General features: G+C 37.2%; 1 protein-coding gene across 1 annotated transcript in view; it reads left to right on the top strand.

Annotated features, from left to right (window-relative positions):
* ZNF804B (zinc finger protein 804B) overlaps nucleotides 1-18,640 on the top strand; it is a 237,384-nt gene that overhangs the window by 188,444 nt on the left and 30,300 nt on the right. Inside the window, exon 2 of the mRNA XM_063412658.1 lies at nucleotides 9,295-9,438. Coding sequence (XP_063268728.1) covers nucleotides 9,295-9,438 — 144 coding nt within the window. The remainder of the gene's footprint in view (nucleotides 1-9,294; nucleotides 9,439-18,640) is intronic.

Raw genomic sequence — 18,640 nt, 5'->3', positions numbered from 1 at the left:
ATAATACAGAATACATGAAAAGCTAATGTGCAGAAATACCCTGATTTCTGGTTAAAAATTTGTCATCAAATGCTACACAATGCCACAATGATGCAGTATCTTATAGATGAGTTTTAAGTGAAGGTGAACGGTATAAATATAATTCAAATGTATGATTAATGCTTACCCTGTAAGACATTTTCTGAAGTAGATCGCAAATATACATACTATAAGAAATAAACTGACCAATCTGGATTTACTAATAGTTTATTAATATTTTATCATAAAATTCAAAATTATTCTCTGTTGCTATGAGCAAAGAAACCCACTGATATTAGACATATTCCATCATTTATGATATTGAATAAGACTACAGGAACTGGTTTTAATATTGCGGTATCTGCATAGAAAGAGCCCAACAATGTTGAAAGAGAGAGATTTAAATGTTTAATGCCATTGTTATTAAAGACTATAAAATGCTATCTGATATGATTAGCCTGTACTTTGTGAAAAAGGTACTTAATAAAAATGGTTCTAACAGCTATATATGAGTTGTGTGATAACTATTACTATGCTCATATCAAATGCTGCATTTCCTACACAATTTTCTAAACAATGATCAAAATCATTGTTGCAAAGTGCTTTTAGCTAGCTCAAATATGAAAGACACTACATATGAGTTTTATTCCATTGTGTTTTATAGAAGAACCCTTTAGGTCAAAATGTAGAAGGATCTTAAAAAATGTCAAGTACATTTAATCTGAAAAGAGGTGACAGACAAAGAAATACATCACACCAATCCATTATATGCAGTGCTAGAACATGCATTGTACTCTAAAAATTGCAAGTGGAAAAGTGAGAATGGTAAGACATAAATGGAGGACTAACTCTTCAGATTAATTGATAATACCTCACTCATCAGAAAAGGAGCAAAAGAAATGATCACCTGAGAGGAGGAGAGAAGGAGTAATATGAATCAGGGAACAAATTGAAGGAATTGACTTTGAATAGAAGGCAGACAAAAATGTCACAATCAGATTCACTGAAGGGCTCACATTTGTGCAGAAAAGCAGGACTATAAGGAAAAAGCGAATGATGGGATGTTTTTTTTTTTCTTCCTCTCCATAATAGGAACAGTTCCTCTGTCCAACTATTCTATCTACATTTTTCCACAGTCGTATTGACATGTAAGATCAGTGAACCATATCTGCAGACTAGCTGGAAATACACTGAGATCCCTGTAATTTTTTATCTTTTTAATCTTACCCATAAAGCTCTTAGAATTTTCTTTTAAAGGCCCAGAACATAATCTTAACTGTAAGAAACCCACATCTGTTTCCATTTACCTCAGAAATTGTTTCAGCCACTACCACCAGTAATTTTGACAGTTCCGATGCCCTTTGTGTTCTCAGGCTCTCCTGGAGTCATATTTCTTCACCTTCTTAGGGCTGTTGCTCTAGTTACTGAATTGCAACAATTTTTTTTTGTTCTTTAATGGCAGCATTTGTATTTTGAAATTGTTCTTTAATGACTTTATGGTTGAAAACTCCTTCAAAGCAATAAGTCAAATGCTAATGTTAGCATTAATATAGGGCATAGATTAACAATGAGGCCCAGAGATAAAAATCAAGCAGCAAGACATTAATCATTAAGCAGCTTTAGTGTAACTTTAGATTTTCCTAAATCTTCAAATCAAATTTAACCAACTAAATCACATCATATATTCCCCCTCATAAATATGTCATGCTTCATCTTAAAATGACACCTGCAACTTCAACGTGAAAGGTGTCCTCAAGTCTTTTCCACTGATGATGAGACACTTTACGGATTCCAGCCTAAATATATTGAAGGATTTATATATATCATTTGGTCTTTATGCCTGAGTGTATTCCCCAGTCTATTGGGAAATTGTGTATTTGCTATATTCAATTGAATTTCTTCTTTAATCTGCATCTCAGTAGTTAATACATGGGAGCAGATCCTTTATCACCTTCTGTTTACAGCTGGGGGTTGTCCTCACTCAGGTGCAGGACCCTACCCATGGCTTGTTGAACCTCACGAGGTTCACATGCTCCCTCTGGTTGAGCTTGCCCAGTTCTCTCTGGGTGGCATCCCCTCCCTCAGGCATGTCAGCCCCTCCACCAGCTTCTTGTCATCTGCAAACTTTCTGTAGGTGCACTTGATCCCACTATGTCATCTGTGATGTTATGGAACAGCACTGGTCCTAATATGGACAATACTCATCACTGATCTCCACTTCATCCCTTGATTTTCTCAAATTGAACTTTCTTTCCAATTATGTTGTTTCCATTCTATTTTTAATATCTTTTTTAAGCTGGCTTTATCCTAGAACTCTTATTTCTGCAATGCGCGTAATTCCAGGCAGTTTTTTCTCAGTTAAATAAATTATATTTTGATAATTGTTCTGTCATGTTTTAACCCCAGTTGAAAACTAAACTACTGTGAAGAAAATTAACTCTATCCCAGCCAAAACCATACTTCCTTTTAGATATATTTCTTTGCAATATAAAATTATGTAAACATTCAAATTTGATTACTTGTATATTTTTCTAAAAATTAAACCGAATACATACAATATGTAACTTACAGCTAGGTACCAAATTACCTTTGCAGGTCAATTCTTGATCACATTTTCAGAAAATCTAATACATGCAGCTCCCTCAATTCCACCAGTTTCTGAAAATGAGGGGAAGACTGTTAAATCACATTGGGAGATTTGAAAAATGCCCTCTATATCCACAACAAGGAATTTTAGTGGTTGTACACTCCATTTATAATGTTGAAAATGAGTATAGAAAATCTCAAAATCTCTTTATAGAAAGTTACCAGGAACAACCACTAGTCTTAGAAAATCATAGATTTTCTGAAGATCTCAATAGATCTGCTCGTGTTCTTAGAATTCTTATGTCCTATAAGGCTTGTTCCAATCAGCAGTGATGATTTTGATAGTAAATAGATTAGAAATTGGTTTACACATCCTATTAGTCCCAGCAATGTTGTACTCTGAGAGGCATGTAGGACCTGCTAAAAGCATTGCACTTCTCAGCATTCTAGTAGCAAATGGATATGCATACGACTGAAAATAATCTTTTCAGCTTCACTAATTGGCTGAGAAACAAAAATATAAAGATGTATTTATTTGCAGAAGTTAGGTGTTGCCCTCTATGAGGCAGCTGAGAATGGCAGCATTTACTGCCTTTGAAGAAAAAATCCTTTTCAACAGATAGCTCTGTAAATCCTCACTGTAGAGCCCACAGTGGCAGAAACTATGCATTGAGTTTTCAAGGTGGAGAATGGCAGAACATATGTGAGATAAATGAATATGTGCTGTACTGCCAGCTATTGCAGCCAAACGAATCACTTGCTTTTTATTCTATCTCCATGGCTAAACTTCCCTAGGAAAGTCTTTAGGTAAGAGAACAGCCTTCTCTAGGGAGGAAAAAAAAAGAGCTTTCAGGGAAATGTTCATTAATTTCAACCAACCTGATGTTCAGTTACATATCTTAATATCAGGATATTTCTGTGCTACTCAAGTCTCACATTGCACACAAGTACTTTGATTACTTCCTGCATTCTATCATCTGCCTGCTGAGTTTTAAAGATCTTTTAAAAGTTTTAAAGAGTTTTAAAGATCTTATCTAACTCTAGCTGCAGAAAAAAATATATAAGGACATAAAAGTTATGTGCAGGTATCCCTAAAGCTGGTGAATTTGGAAGACGTGATGAATGAGCACTCAAAATGAAGGTTATATGACTGCTGTTTCTACACATCTGTGCACAAGTCCTGACCACCCAGAGGTGTTCCATACCAACCTGGGCAGCTCTATAAATTTCCCTCAAAAATGTTATTAACAATTCCTCACATTAATGAACTAATGAAAATTGAATATGAATATGAACCAATATGAGTTACAGATCGAGGTCTAGTTTGCCTAATTAAGGCATGTAACTTCATTTTAAATTCCTTATCCCTATACTTCTGCTCAAAGACCTCTCAAGTACACCCATGTCTTTCTCAAATTGTGGGAAGCAAACTGACTCAAAGGCCACACCTACACTTTGGTCTTGCCCAAAAAGCACATACACCCCAAGGCAACCTGTCCATATGTCCATATTGCCCCAAGTATCCCCAAGTCTGTCTGGTACTGTTAGGTGTAATCATTATATTTGTTTTGATTTCAGTCTGTATGAAGAAGTCTAAGGGCTACATTAAACCACTGCTGGGGTAATTGTTTTGTGACATGATGCTGCATGTGTTTTTATGGCAAGCATTTCTTTCTTTGAGAAAAATCATTTGGGTTTTCATAAGACTGTACAGAGCATGGAGAGGTTGGTGGTGTCTCATCCTTGCTGCCTGTAGAGTGTGGTCCCTGCACTGAATGTTATTCTGGAAATGCAATCATTGTGATCTCAAAGGGAACTCTGAAATGAAAAAGCCTGGAAATGAACTATCACATGTGGGAATGATACAGGGCCAGATTCTAGAAGCCAAGTCATTTGCTAGTGTAGATGTATCAAATAGTATTTTACAGCTGACATTTCACCAATACTGAATCAAGTGGAATAATCACCCTCAGCATCTTACTTATAACATTACTATTAACATGTCAGAGTGTGATTTGCCTTGACTTTCACTGTTGACTTTCACTTGTTTTCTTTTTCACTCTAAGTCTTGGACCTTTTCCTTTGCATTTGCATTTACTCTGCTAGTCTCAATCTTGTATTGATGAAGGTGATTTTCCCCTCCAAAGTGCAGCAGTTGACACACATCTTACTGAACTTTATCTTGCTGATTTAAGAGCATATCTGAAGATTATTACAGTATTTTGAATCTTGATCCTGGTCCCTAAAGCATTTGTATGCCCTACGCCGTTAATTAGTATAATTTATAGATTTCATACATAATCACAATTAATTTTTTCATCTAAATCATTAATGAAAATATGTTTAAAAGTCTTAGTGGAGACTGTAATCTGTAGCTAATTCATGTGCTTATATTTGTCCTATTTCTCCTTTAACCTCTAGCCTGAGGACCCCCAAGAGGCACTTGAGTAGTTGCATAAGTATTTAAAACATGCATTCGTATCTAATCTGGTTCTAGTAAAATTATATTTAAGTTACCAAACTGATTGCTTATGTCCCTGAAGAGGGAGCAGACTGTCACTTACTGAGCTCTGCATTAATGTCAGTTACCTGTTCTGTCACTAATTTTGCATTCCAATTTAGAAATAGGTAATCAAAAGCAAGCTAATGGTGTTATATTTTTCTTATATTCTATTGCAAGCAACATGCATTCACTCCACTGTATTTATAGAAATCCATGGGTTTGTAGAAAATTGCCTCTGCAAGTTTTATTGTATTCAGTGACCTACATTTCACCTTAGTCCATTTGAACATAGCAGATATATTTACTATCAGTTACTGAGACAAGAAATGTGGTATTGTTTTGTCTAGGTCAGCATCCTTTAATGGCCATGCAGTCTATTAGATATCTATTACAGACTCTGGATTTAATAAATGATTTCTAATTGACGAAACGTCAGTGGCAACATTCAAGAAAACTCAGTTACATGAGATTTTTCATTGATTTTCCCTATATTAGAAAATGAAATGCCAGCTACCATTAATTGCATTTTCACAATACGAATCATACTGCAAAGTAGCTGCTAAGTGAAAGCACTTCTAGCCTAACATGCTAGAGAAGTATTTTTTTAAATTAATCCAATATGTAAACAATTATTACATTTATGTGTCTCTGTGGGTCAAATTGATGTGAATGCAATTACAATCTATTATATTGAACCATTTTGCAGGCTTCTAGAAAAAATGCATTCAAAGACATATTCTGCACTTCTTTATCCTTCTACACTACACTGTCTGCATCCAGCAGCATAGATGTTGGTTAATCCATGGTTTCTAGGAATTCTTACCTCCCAGGATAGCATCACCCCTTACATCTGCTTGCACCACTGTTGTCCATGACCCAAAGACAGAGCTGCTAGCTTATTTTGTCTGATAAGTATCTACCCAGGCTGTGTGCCATTACTAAGGAGGGTACGATCCAGAATAAAGTTTGTGAGACTGGTACACATATATTCCTTACCACTGAAGATCCACAGTTCAAAATGTGCATCTTTCCTGCCTGCCTGTGTCTGCATTTGTGTGATCAGACCTTCATGATCACTCACTTATGCTTTCTACAGGTGTAATTCCAAAGATTTTCTTTCAAGTGATCACATTTACCATGCCAGAACTGACCATCGGTCTGTACAACCCCAGTGAGATGATATTAGAAGTACGTGAAAATTCATTTGACTATGCACAATTTACAGTAGTGCTAGAAGTTCTTATGTCTTTGTAGGGAAAGAAAAATCCATGACCTTTCTGAAGTATGTGATGTGGCACTCAATTTCCCTGTGTCTGATCGATAAGCAAGCAGGAAGTTGTGCATTTTGCCATACTAGACAAGCATAATTAAGCAATAAGGCAATGGAGGTAGTTGTGATTATCTTAGGATGCACCTGGGAGCTGCCTTGTTGCTATTTTAAAACATCTTTATGTGAAGGGAACTGTATTCATTTCTGCTGAGAAAGATAAATTTGGCAGTTTGGAATGCTCACGAGCAGCAGTTTCAGTTGTGCTTTACAGACAGTAATGTGGTGCATTCACCCCAAACAATTAGCAGAAGGAAAGATGGAGCAGGTTGTAAACATTTAATTGACAGTTCAGACCAAGCAAAAAACAACAACAACAACAGCAACAACAACAACAACAACAAAAAACAAAAACCACCACCACCACAACAACAACAACAAAAAAACCCCACAACCCCTCCTGCAAAACAATTATGCTTTGGCTTGCTTAGAGTGAGTGCAAAACTTACATTTTTACCAGTTTCGAATAAAAATATGTTGCCTCCAACACTTGGCTTTCAGGGAAGACATCTCTGCATAATTAATACTATTGCATCCACATTCTAATTTATGCATTTTAATTATATCAAAGGCCTGGTGAATAATTAATGCTTGCAAAACAATGGGTCTGAAGCATAAGCTGAAAAGTATCACTTTTTAATGGGCTCTGTAAATTTAAATAACTAATGAAAGCTATTTAACTATTTGATTGTGAGAATACTTCTCCCTGATACAATCAAGGATTAACTACCATAATGGAGCAGCCTCTCAAGTGGAAAAATATTAGGTCAGGTTAGCTGTTTTCTGAGTGTACTGTAGTATATTGACCCACATGAGCTATGCACTTGCAGGAAAGATTTATTTGCATCCTCTGGGAGGAACTGGTATGTCACTGGTATCACCTATAAAATGTAAAATCAGAATTCTGGGCTCAGTGTTCCCCTTTGACCTCCTGTCTTCAAGTGGGTCAGTGCATGCAACTTTCATGGGGAGATTTAGAACTGAATCTAAAGAAATACAATATAGAATTTATTATCTTTGAGTTCATCAATCTAAGAATTAAGGATGTAGGCCAGGTAAGTCATTTAGAGCCTTGCAGTGGTCAGAGAGAGATAGAACCGCTGGAGAATTCAATCTCATCCTAAAATGGGGTTTTTGAAATAGATGGGATTAATAACCATTTGCCAGTATCTAGCGTTTTTCTGGTTTTTACAGAGAAAGCTTAGTATACTGTCTTACTCGTACACCTAACTTCTAGACAGCCAAGTTTAGATGAAATTAACCTCACCAGCAAAGGCAGCCTCTAAAACTATGGTGTAAAAAACCTACTCACAGCAATCTGAGGGTGTAAAGGCCAGGGCAAAGCAGAAGGGCTCACAGCACAGAGCTGTGCCAAGTTCACTGTGTCACACTGACAACCAGCACGGGTTGCTTGGCCAAGTCTCATGATTTGAATTGTGTCACTCTTTGAGAAAGTCCTCCCCCTCTGAAGGGCTCAAAATGTAGGTTCATGTGAATCTGCCATACCCAAACACCAGCCTGCACCCTGCTCTGGTCCCTGGAGCTGTGCTGGGCACTGTGATGTGCTAAGAGCAGCCTGTCCCAGATGTGCAGCCTGTCCCAGATGTGCAGCCTGTCCCAGATGTGCAGCCTGTCCTGGCTTTTGTGTGCTCTGAGTTTGTCACGCAGAGGGTGGCAAAAGCACGTGGACAGCAGGCAACACTGACTGCATGGCATGGAAAGCCTGGCAGCAGAAAGCACTCATTTCTGTAGGAGAGAAAAACGGTACAGCAAATGATGAATTACTGCAATCCCTGGCAATATATTACACACACTCAAGAAATATCAGCTTGTCATTTTGAATATAAAATGAATAGCTTCTACCAACTTTTTTGTTCTGTTTTCTATATCAGAAGTTTGCACTTTAATGCAAAATGTTTAAGGATGTGTCATAATAATAACAACAGTAAAATGAAGGACTTTTAAAAGAAATAAGATTGACAAAGGCTGCTGCCAATTTTGTATATCAGGCCCTTTATTTAAGTGCATTAATTTGAAGACAGTAACTTTTGGCTCCTGCGTTTGAAATTTTCTCTTTTTACCTAACATTATGTACTAAATTGAAGCATTTGACTTTCCATAGCACTCACTTGTGTCACTGGGGAGATATGAAAGGCAACTATGTAGGAATTAATTGTGTTTTCCCTGTTTTCAGCTGTGTTTGCACGAGCCTGGACATGAGCTAATGTCAGTGGTTGTGGCCTGTGCCAGACAGGGGACAGTCATCCAGTTTGGTTTACCTGGATGGTGTGTCCCTTCAGGCAGATGTTGGGAAGCACAGGGAAGAACAGAAAAGATGCTTGCAGAGGTGACTCTTCTCCAGGGAAATCTCAGCCAGCTGTAGCAATCTGCTGCCTGGCCCCAGTGAATATTTCACAGAAGTCAGAAAGTGGAACACAGAAGAAAATCTGCCATAGTATCAGATTAAACCAGTTTATTTCTTGTGAGCAGTAGTACCTGAAAGAGCAGACAGATACTGGGGCAATCTGGGGCTGGTGTCAGAGTTAACTGGCTCTGGGGGCTTACTTGTTCTCCACTGCTCCTCTATCCTGCCAGGAGCTAGGCAGTATCCTGATGTATTCCTCTGCACCCCATTCCTCTCTACTTTTCTTGCTGCAGAACCTACAATGAGCACTAAGAACAATTCCCCAAGAAACACAACTCTTTCATTGAATCCTGTTTAAGACCAAAACCTCCTTAGCATGTTTGGGATGGAGTGTGGTGTTCTAGCTGTCCAGTGCTTGTGGCTGATGAAAAGAGCTGCAGGAGCAGGAGTTCATGTTCTCAGGTGAAGCGCCTCCCTCTGCTTCTGCCTTTGCAGGACTACGCTGAGAAGGAGAAAGCTGCAGCGAAGGCCCTGGAGGATGTGAAGGCTAACTTCTACTGTGAACTCTGTGACAAGCAGTACCACAAACACCAGGAATTTGACAACCACATCAATTCTTATGACCACGCTCACAAGCAGGTAAACCTTATAAATGTCTTGCATGTTACAACGGTCTGTCTTCCCCCTCGTCGATTGTTGGAGGTTTCTAAATTCACCCAAGTAGAAAACAATTCATCATTTGATGTTTTCAACTTTAACATGCAACTTTCCATTAAAATAAAATATTCATTTTTATCACAATTTCTTTTAAGCTTCTCTGACTGAAAGACCTCCAGCTGTAGTTTCAGATACATGCTCAGTACTAATGTCCCCACTTATTTGATATATTGATATATTTAAATGTGGAATTATTAAAAACCACAGACAGGGGCAAAGATCACTTCCTCAAATGACCAGGCCCCTCTTTTGACCTCCCAGTCACAGAAAAGCTTCTATACTTCATGCTTTTATCAGAAGGCATAAGACCATGCTGCTTCAAGCTGTTTGTGCTGTTTCAACAGCAGAAAAGAATTTGTCTCTTTTAAAAAAATAGCATCTGTTTCTGGAGTTAAAATCTATGTTTCTCAGGTGAAATACATTTTGTCTTACATGCAGAACATTATACAAAATAATGGGAGGTTGGATTCCTGGAAAAAGATAATAAATACTATTTTTTATCACATTTTTGGTATCAGTTTTATCACCTTTGTAGGTGGTAGGTATATTCTACCCATATGTGCCTATCAACTTTACTTCCTGCATCCCAGTTTTCCTCCAGTTTTAGCAAAATACATATTTCAGTTGGCAATATGAAAGGAAAATGGAAATAATCCATATAAACACTCCAGAAGTTAAAGAAAATTATTGCAAAGTCCAGGTGTGAACATTTCTGAACCTCTGAAGGGATCACATCTGCTGACCTGGCGTGCTAAGCACATGTAACTAGATTCCATAGATGGATCTTTTCCTCCTGTATTTCTGCTTGCATTGCAGTGCTCACGTGTTGTGTGCATCCATGTTTCCAGGGAATTAGTTGTCCTCTGTGTGATCACACTTGTGGGTTCACAGGGGTCAGGAGATACCTCAAAAATATGTGAAACCATTAGAAGTTGCTGATGTTTCTGACAGCGGATTAGAAATAATAATGTTGAACAAAATGAGCAACGCTAAAGGCAAAGCTCCTTGCTCTCCTGCAAGCAATCTTATTGTCTTCTGCAGTATCACAGAGGGTGTAAATCACCCTGGAATTTTCTGTGTGCATCTATCACAGCACTTCATTAAAAAACTGCCTAAGGTCTGCCCACTCATCAAATGCTGAACCATCCTGCTGAATTCAGCCACCCATGGGGAATAGTGGGACTCTTTCGTCCCATCACTCCCAAACCAGAGTTATGCATTTATGCATTAAATCAAAAGCAATTTGTCTCATTACTGTTCTATTAATTAATCCATAAAAATTTTTATAATAATATAACCAAATGCTTTTCCAGATACTACACCTGTGACTCTAATCCCTGTAAATCCCCCTTTGCTGCACAAAAGATTTTTTCACCCTTCAGCTATTTTTTTAAGTCATCAGAAATGCATCTGAACCCAAATGGGGCCATTTGTGCTCTTTCCTCTTCACACACTCCTCCTGCAAAAAGCAGTTTATGCTAAATCAAACACCCTACTTTGTGCACCAGCTATGATTAGGCTGTTGGGCAGGGGAGGTTTCTGGATGTTTCTGTTACAAAAGGCCTCGTTTAAGCAATAAAACTCTTCCTAATTTTCAGAAAAATTTACTGCTTTAAAAGCTGCCAGACAGTGCTGGAAACTAAGAGTCTGCACAGCAATGCAGGACACATACAGAATACCAACTGGCAGTGCAAGCTCACCTCATCCTGCCCTTTCAGATGTAGTTCAGAAGCTCAGTTATTGCAGGATGAGCTAGCTACCCTCCTGATGTGACAGGGTAATTCAGCCTCCTCTCTTCTTACCTGGTCAGCCAGATCTGGGAAAAGCATTAGTTTGCCTCTAGGAATGGCACAGGTATACCCTTTTATCTGACTTTTATAGTCAGTCACAGAAAAGCCTCTATTCTTCATGCTTTTATCAATGTAATCTTAAAAAAAAAAAAAAAAAAAAAAAAAAAAAAAAAAAAAAAGTTAATTTATGGTTTCCTGTGGATTCAGTTCAGTTTGCTTAGTTCCAAAATGTTTATTCTGGGAGGGACATTAGCAACCACAAGAGCTTTTTCCTCTGAAGGTATGTTTTCTGTTTCCCAGCAGTAATTTGAGGGTAGCTCTAGTAATCTGCACGGATATGTTCTAAACATCATTCTTGTAATGGCAAGTAAATTAAAATGAGACACTCTTTGCCTCTCAGTAACAATACAGTATAGACCTCCCACGTGATTTCCCATTAAAATGCTACTACTTCACAGTTTGTATTTGTATTTAAGTGGCAATGATATTTAGATAAGATAGAAAGCTAGAAAAAAGGATATTGCACTGAGTGCTTAATCATAAGTCTTTTGTTTGTCTTCCAGAGAAAACAGATTTTATTCAGAGAATTGTGGTTTTAATCTCCAAATATAATGGTTTCATAAAATTAAAATTTTGTGATCCATTTTGTTATAGATGATTTCAACCAGTTACAGCAGGAAGTGCTGAGTCCTGGGCCTAAGCAGTTGGCATACCAGCCCTCACTGTCCTCAGAGGCTGCAAAATGTTATGATGACAGTCTGGCCTTGTTTGCATAAATGGTCTTTCTGCTGACTTTCTGTGTTAAATTATTCTAAAGCATAATTGTGAAGTATACTCAGACACACTTTGTCTCTCTCTCTGCTTGCTACATACCTGCAAACGTATAGACATAAAAATATGATGTATGTGTACATATGGATGCATAAAATTTTGACAGACCATCAAAGATCAATGCCTACATCTTCATTATCTTCTAACTGGACCCTGGAAAGTTCTAATGACCCTGGAAAGTCCTAATATTATTTTTCTATTTTTGAGTAACATTGTCTCACTATTAGGCAATTCTTATTCCTTTGGTTGTCTTGTCAGCATTAGTCTCAACATCTTTCTTGACACACTACAAGAATTTTTTCATTGATATAACCTGCCACTGGAAATTAATTTCTTTCAGTGCAGGGCTGGGTAATGTAAACACAGAAAATCTGTCTGATTGGAAGTTTGCATTCCCACCCAGCTTTACCTGAGCCCTCTGTTGTTAAACCTGATACTTAACAAGGCTGGGGCAGGAGTGTGAGTGACTTCCCTGGGGAAACTAACCTTTCACCACTGTACAGCCATGTGCATACATCTCTAATGGCCCACACATATCAGCTAACCCATCTGAAATCACAGCTTTTTTCCTTTGTGTTTTTTCCTGTGACTTTACAAAGTCCGGGGCAGCAGTCATGGGGGTGGCCCATTTGATAAATCTGCAGTTTCTCTCCTCAAGCATCAAGGTGAAGGATCCTTGCTCATCATTGCTCACTGCATTCTCTGCAGCTGAAGTTAACTGCATCGGAACAGAGTGCCTTGGCTCTGCTGAAGCTATCTGAACACTGAAAAGCACAAGGGTCCTGGTGAATTCATTCCAAAGTGATCAGGATATAGATAACGAAGATAGGCTGCTACCTGAAAATGTAATTTATGTGGGAGGAGGCTAAGCTGAAATTATATATAACTGTAGCTATTCTTAACCATGTTGTGTGCATCTTTAAAATGAAGCCAAACTTGAGCAGAGATGTCTATTTGGTTGACATTATTAAATGGAATCTTTTAGTAACTCCAGTTCATGCACAGTGTTCATTCATTCAGTTAACATCAAAGTAGTTGGAGCTTTCAGGTTTTTTGTATAAATAATCCTTAGCAATCATCAAGGCTTTTAGATGTTAGCAAATGAGAAAATCTGTTCCATGTACTGCAATATAATAATTGTGATGATAATAATAATAATAATAATAACACCAAATATAAGCAGCAAAGAAAAAACAAGACTGTATTGCCATCTTGGGGTTTCTGATGACAAAGCAAGTCTTCAGTTTTGTTGTCAAAATTTAACCATACAGTTAAATGCATCACATTCTCTCATAAGATAAAAAAATACATAAACTACCAAAAACCTATAAAAAGCACCTGACAATATAAATTTTAGTGTCCTTGAAGCAGACAGTACTATGTTAGGAAACAGAATTTTCACTCTACTCTGGCATAAATGAACATACCTGTATTTTAGTATTTACATCCATGCATACCAGCTTTTGGTTATATTTTTGGCATGAGAGCCTGATTTAGTGTGTACAGCTGTTGGCACTTTCTGTTAAGCCTTTATGGTGCTTGTGGATTTAAACTCTAATTCAGGCCGAGATTTAGCTCCTGTTAAACATCAAAGCTAGCAAATATGTTACATTTTAGCTAGCATTGCTGCTACCACCCAGAAAATGCACTGATAAGTTAACGCAGAGAAAGCTCCAGGAATGAGTGTAAATGCTGAGATCTTGTTAGTTTGTCTTGAGCTTGCGTTTTTTCCAGCAACTCCATGTTTATTGGAGGAAAAATAAGTCTTGCCTTTGGTGCCAAGGTAAACCTTTATTATCCAAACAATTTTCATTTGGAGGAAAAAAACTGGTTTGGCAATATCTGAGGAATTTAACCTTAGGATATGGGAAATTAGGCAAGTATGTAAAAAACCTTCTTGTGGACAAAGGAAGGCATATCTAGCGGTAAGAATGCACTAATCCCAGACAGGACTATACCAGCACAATGTTCCCCACTATGCGTGCTCCTGCAGTCTCTCCTGCAGTCTCTGCTTTTGTCCCTTGAGGCACAGGTGGACCCTCTGTTCCCCTGGAGCTCCCATGTGCACAGGGCCAGGTCCTTCCCTGTAGCCCCTGCTCCTGTGCCTCTGCATCAGGACTTTGGCCTTTACAAAGCTGACCCTCTAAAAGCAGGACTCTGGCCCTGACTTTGTAGGGCCAAGTTTTGCACGTGGGTTCTGTACTCTGTGGCCTCCTCAGGAAACAACCTGAGTGCTAAAAGACCTCATAATTTCTTGTTTTCTGTTAGCAAGTGGTGCTGTCTGCAGTCACCGGGATTCTGCTCCTGTAACACACCAAAAAATCACCCTGGCCTGATGCTTGTCAAGAAATACATGCATACTTGTAAGAGAACTTTCACATTCCTCACACCACTAGTGAGATTAAAGAAGTCAAACAAGAAACAGTAATACGATGTTAGATTCCCTCAAACAGCTGGTTTATAAGTGGACTTGAAGTGATGTGATAATTTTGTATATGTCGTAGGTACTGTCCTCTTTAACTGCCAATGGATTTCTATGCTCCAAAGCAACTATCACATACACAAATTGTTATATGTGTGCAATTTAAAGGGCTTAAAATTAGGCCCAGTCATGAAAACTGTGAAGTTTCTAAGAGGTAACCCCATAAGCAGCCCCCTCAAAAAATAAAAGAAAATATTTAAATGCATAAAATGAAGACTGCTCATATGTTTTACAAGAGAGGAGTGTTAGAGATGAAAGTTATTACTATTTATATTTTCCCTCTCCAAAACATTTACCATAAATATCTTTAGTCAGATTGGATGCTTCTGACACATACATCAAAATATTGACATTATGATTCACCATGGTCAACAGTTTTACAGATTTTTTCCACAAAGTATTCCCTAATTTCAGGGAAATGCCTGCTTATTTCTAAATTTAGACAAACTATTACCAGTTTATATTTTAACAAAGTCCACTATACTATTTAGAATGATCTCCTCTTCCACTATAACATTTGTCAGACACTTCTGCTTCTTTGCAACATTTTTTTCCTCTTGAATCTGGGAGTATGGATGCTTTGGAATCCTCAACTCTTAATTTATTTATTCATTAATCTACAATACAAATAACAGTTCCATTTTCTCTGCTCTATCCTTCTAAGCACTTCTTTCTCTTCCCTTGGAAAAAGCATACCCTTGCTGTTTCTAGTCTAGTGTAGTTTCTTTTTTATATTAAGACCAAAGTTAAAGTATTCATTTCTATAGTGTATCCTATCATTTTGGTGTCTTTTTGCATTAAAGACTCACTTTCTTGCTCATGGTGTAGCTAGCAGTTTTCTTGTTGCTACTTATTCCTATGCCATTTATTACATTCTCTAATTTCTGTTATGGCTTCACACTTTCTTAGCTGTTCATCATACATTGATTTTTAGTGTGTATTCTTGTTCATATTTCCAAAAATTACTTCCACTCTGACTGTAACTGTTCCCGAAGAGCAAGTTTTTGATAGTTTCTTGCTGAATAGTTATGCTTTTCTCACTCTGCCTTTTCCATAATTAAAAGTTTTTCTCATTCTTTCAGAATTTGTTTATGTGAATTAACCCCTTTCATCTGTCATTCTTGTATGTAAATTAGTTTTGGTTACAAACTAGATTACCCCAATGGTACTGGATTGTTAGATACAGAACTGATTGTGATGCTTATAATTAAGGTTTACAAACATTTTGTATTTTAAGAATAAGCTTTTCATTGCTCTTGGTTTGCTGGGTTTAAATCTTGTTTATGGATCACAAGCTTTAGTAAATAACAGTAAAAATACACAGTATTTGCAAAGTCAAGAATAAAGAAGTGAGAAGGCTTCAGAATCAATACTGTTGGGACACCCCAATGTGATACTTTTATGTATCTGCCCTTTAATTTCATCTCAGGTTGCATGTTTTCACTGAGGAAACATCCCTGACTCAGTACTTTAGCATTTCATCCCTTTTGTGCAAGGGATGCAGCTGCTGCCTGCAAAAGAACTGATGATGTGAGATGAGGGGAAACAGAAGGAGAAAAGTGGGTTTGGGAAGTAATTATGGAAATAGGTGTGGAGAGAAACTGCCAGAACAGCTACGCATGGAAGTATCACTCAGAAATTAGAAGACAAGGGAGAAAAAAGAGTTATAAGGACCAGGAGAAATAATCAGTAAATGAGGTGAAATACCAGGAAAAAGCACAGCAGGAAACTCTCAATGCCACCCACTCAGTGCCACCAATGTCTAAGCCACTGCATTTAGAGATGAGGAATTGAGTGAATAGGCCACATTTCACAACTCTAATTCTGTTCAAGAGAGTACCATAGATATTGTATTGGCACACAGTGTATTGAAAATCATACAAAGGGCCTACACAATACCAAAAAATGGCTGGGGTCTGGGAAAAAAGCAAAGAATGGAATGCATAATGATGTTTTCATATATAGTTTCATCTTTTACTACTGCTAGACAATATAAGACCAACATTTTCTTGTCCTGAATGCTTCTTGCTGTTATTAAGACACAGAGAAATCCTGCCTTTCAAAAAACATGTTTGCATCACAGCTGCTGTGCTTTGGAGCACCTGCAATCCAGCAATTTTGAAATGCTGAAGTAGCAGTTCAGGGGAAGAGACAATCAGGTTGTGTCACATCACAGCAGCTAATGCAAATAAGGGTAACATAAAGCAAAACAAGATGACATCAACATTTAAGTAAAGGAATAGTGTGCAACCTATGCACAAAAGCAGGACATAAACAACACGATAATTCTGTGGCTTCACTGTATTAAAAACATTCATTTTCCCAGTTTAAAATTTTCTTAAAATGAATGCTTGCTTTGTAATGTCATGCAATATTTTCTTACATTGTATGAGGGGAGGCTTGTATTTATAGGTCTGCTACACAGAGATGCTTCAACTGCACACCAGAGCAAGTGCATGTACCAGAGCAGCTCCAGAGCAGCAGAAGCAGCATTATCAAATACCACTGAGCACACTCTGGTGATTAGGAATGACTCGAGGCAACACATTCCAAAGAAATGTCACCAGAAACAATTCTTTATTTTAAACTTACCAGTCTGTGCAGATCAGAACTGTTAAACCTGCTGCCCGCCAATGCTTTGCTGCTTTCTTATTACTCAGTGATAAAGTAAATTGGCAGTATTCATCTTTTTTAAATTGCATGTTACTTAGAATAATGAGATTCCTATCATCATTAGCCCAAAAAAAAAAAAAAAAAAAAAAAAAAAAAAAAAAAAAAAATTCTTGCAAATAATGCAGAGCTTCTTTTAAATTTAGTGTCTTGATAAGCTAAATTGTTAAATGCTAGATGCTATGGAATTACATTCGGTGTTCTTTAGAATGAATGTTAATTAATATGTAAATTAGCAATTTAACCCTCTTTAAATTGGAAAAAACCCCATGGGACACCCAATTTCATAGCTGTTAATGATGGTCCAATGACTGTAGAATATTTCTTAAGCATTTCATTATATAAGGAATTACAAAAGTGTACTATCAGATTTTGGCATTTAAGACATAGCAATAACCAGAATGTCAGTTAGAGGAAGTGCTTTTCATTAATGCCTGTGTTATTGTTCCTTCCCTTCTTCTCAGATGGTACACTTTTTAATTACTAAAGTTTTAAAAGTAATTTTCCCTAGCAGGAGGAATGCAGTGTAATGGATGGCTTATGAAAATTAGCAAGGAATTGTAAGGATTGCATCTGTAACAAAACCAAAAAAGATGATGCCAAACCACAGAAAAATACAAAATTACCCCTCAAAATATCATTTTAGATTTTAATTTTGTACAATAAATCCTCAGAGCATGAAGGAGCACATTCTTCTTCAATTTTATTTAGAGAAAAGATGCAGTTAACCTGGTGGAAACGCAGCATCTCTGGTCCAAATAATTTCCCATTGCTTCAAATTTTGCTCCCATTTAAAATACAGACAAAGGAAAAGATCCCAAAACTAAATTAATTAAAATATTCTGTTATGACTGTTTTAACATGGCAATCATAGCTGAAACCAAAAACAAAAACTTGAAACAAAAGACTTCCTGAAACATTCCATTCAAACATAAAAAAATTATTTTGACCAGGTCATACTTCTTTATCCTAGTCCATAAAAAGAGTTATCAAAATCAACATATTCCTCTTTGATTCTGAGTTCTGAAATGGTAATACAAGCAGAATATAGAATATTACTTAATTAAATGAGCTAGGCATGTAGAACCTAAATATTTATGTTTAGATTATTATTCCCTGTTAACCTTTAAGCCAGACTGAAGTCGTGCCTGTGTTATTTAATAAATAAGATAAATTATGCTGGGTGTTGTCGTCCTTTTAAACAACTCTGTATTCAGGGATACAGAATGTTTCCACTTTTTAAATACCAGATATAATGACAGTAGAAGCAGAATAAACAGCATGTTTTCTATCCACCTCTGTGCAAAATGTTACCATTCATATGAAACTGTCAGTTCACAATGAACTAGCA

The sequence above is a fragment of the Prinia subflava genome, chromosome 1 (assembly GCF_021018805.1).
Source record: "Prinia subflava isolate CZ2003 ecotype Zambia chromosome 1, Cam_Psub_1.2, whole genome shotgun sequence".
NCBI classification, from domain to species: domain Eukaryota; kingdom Metazoa; phylum Chordata; class Aves; order Passeriformes; family Cisticolidae; genus Prinia; species Prinia subflava.
The sequence above is the reverse complement of the archived record's forward strand: the minus strand, read 5'-3'. Positions and strand labels throughout refer to the sequence as shown.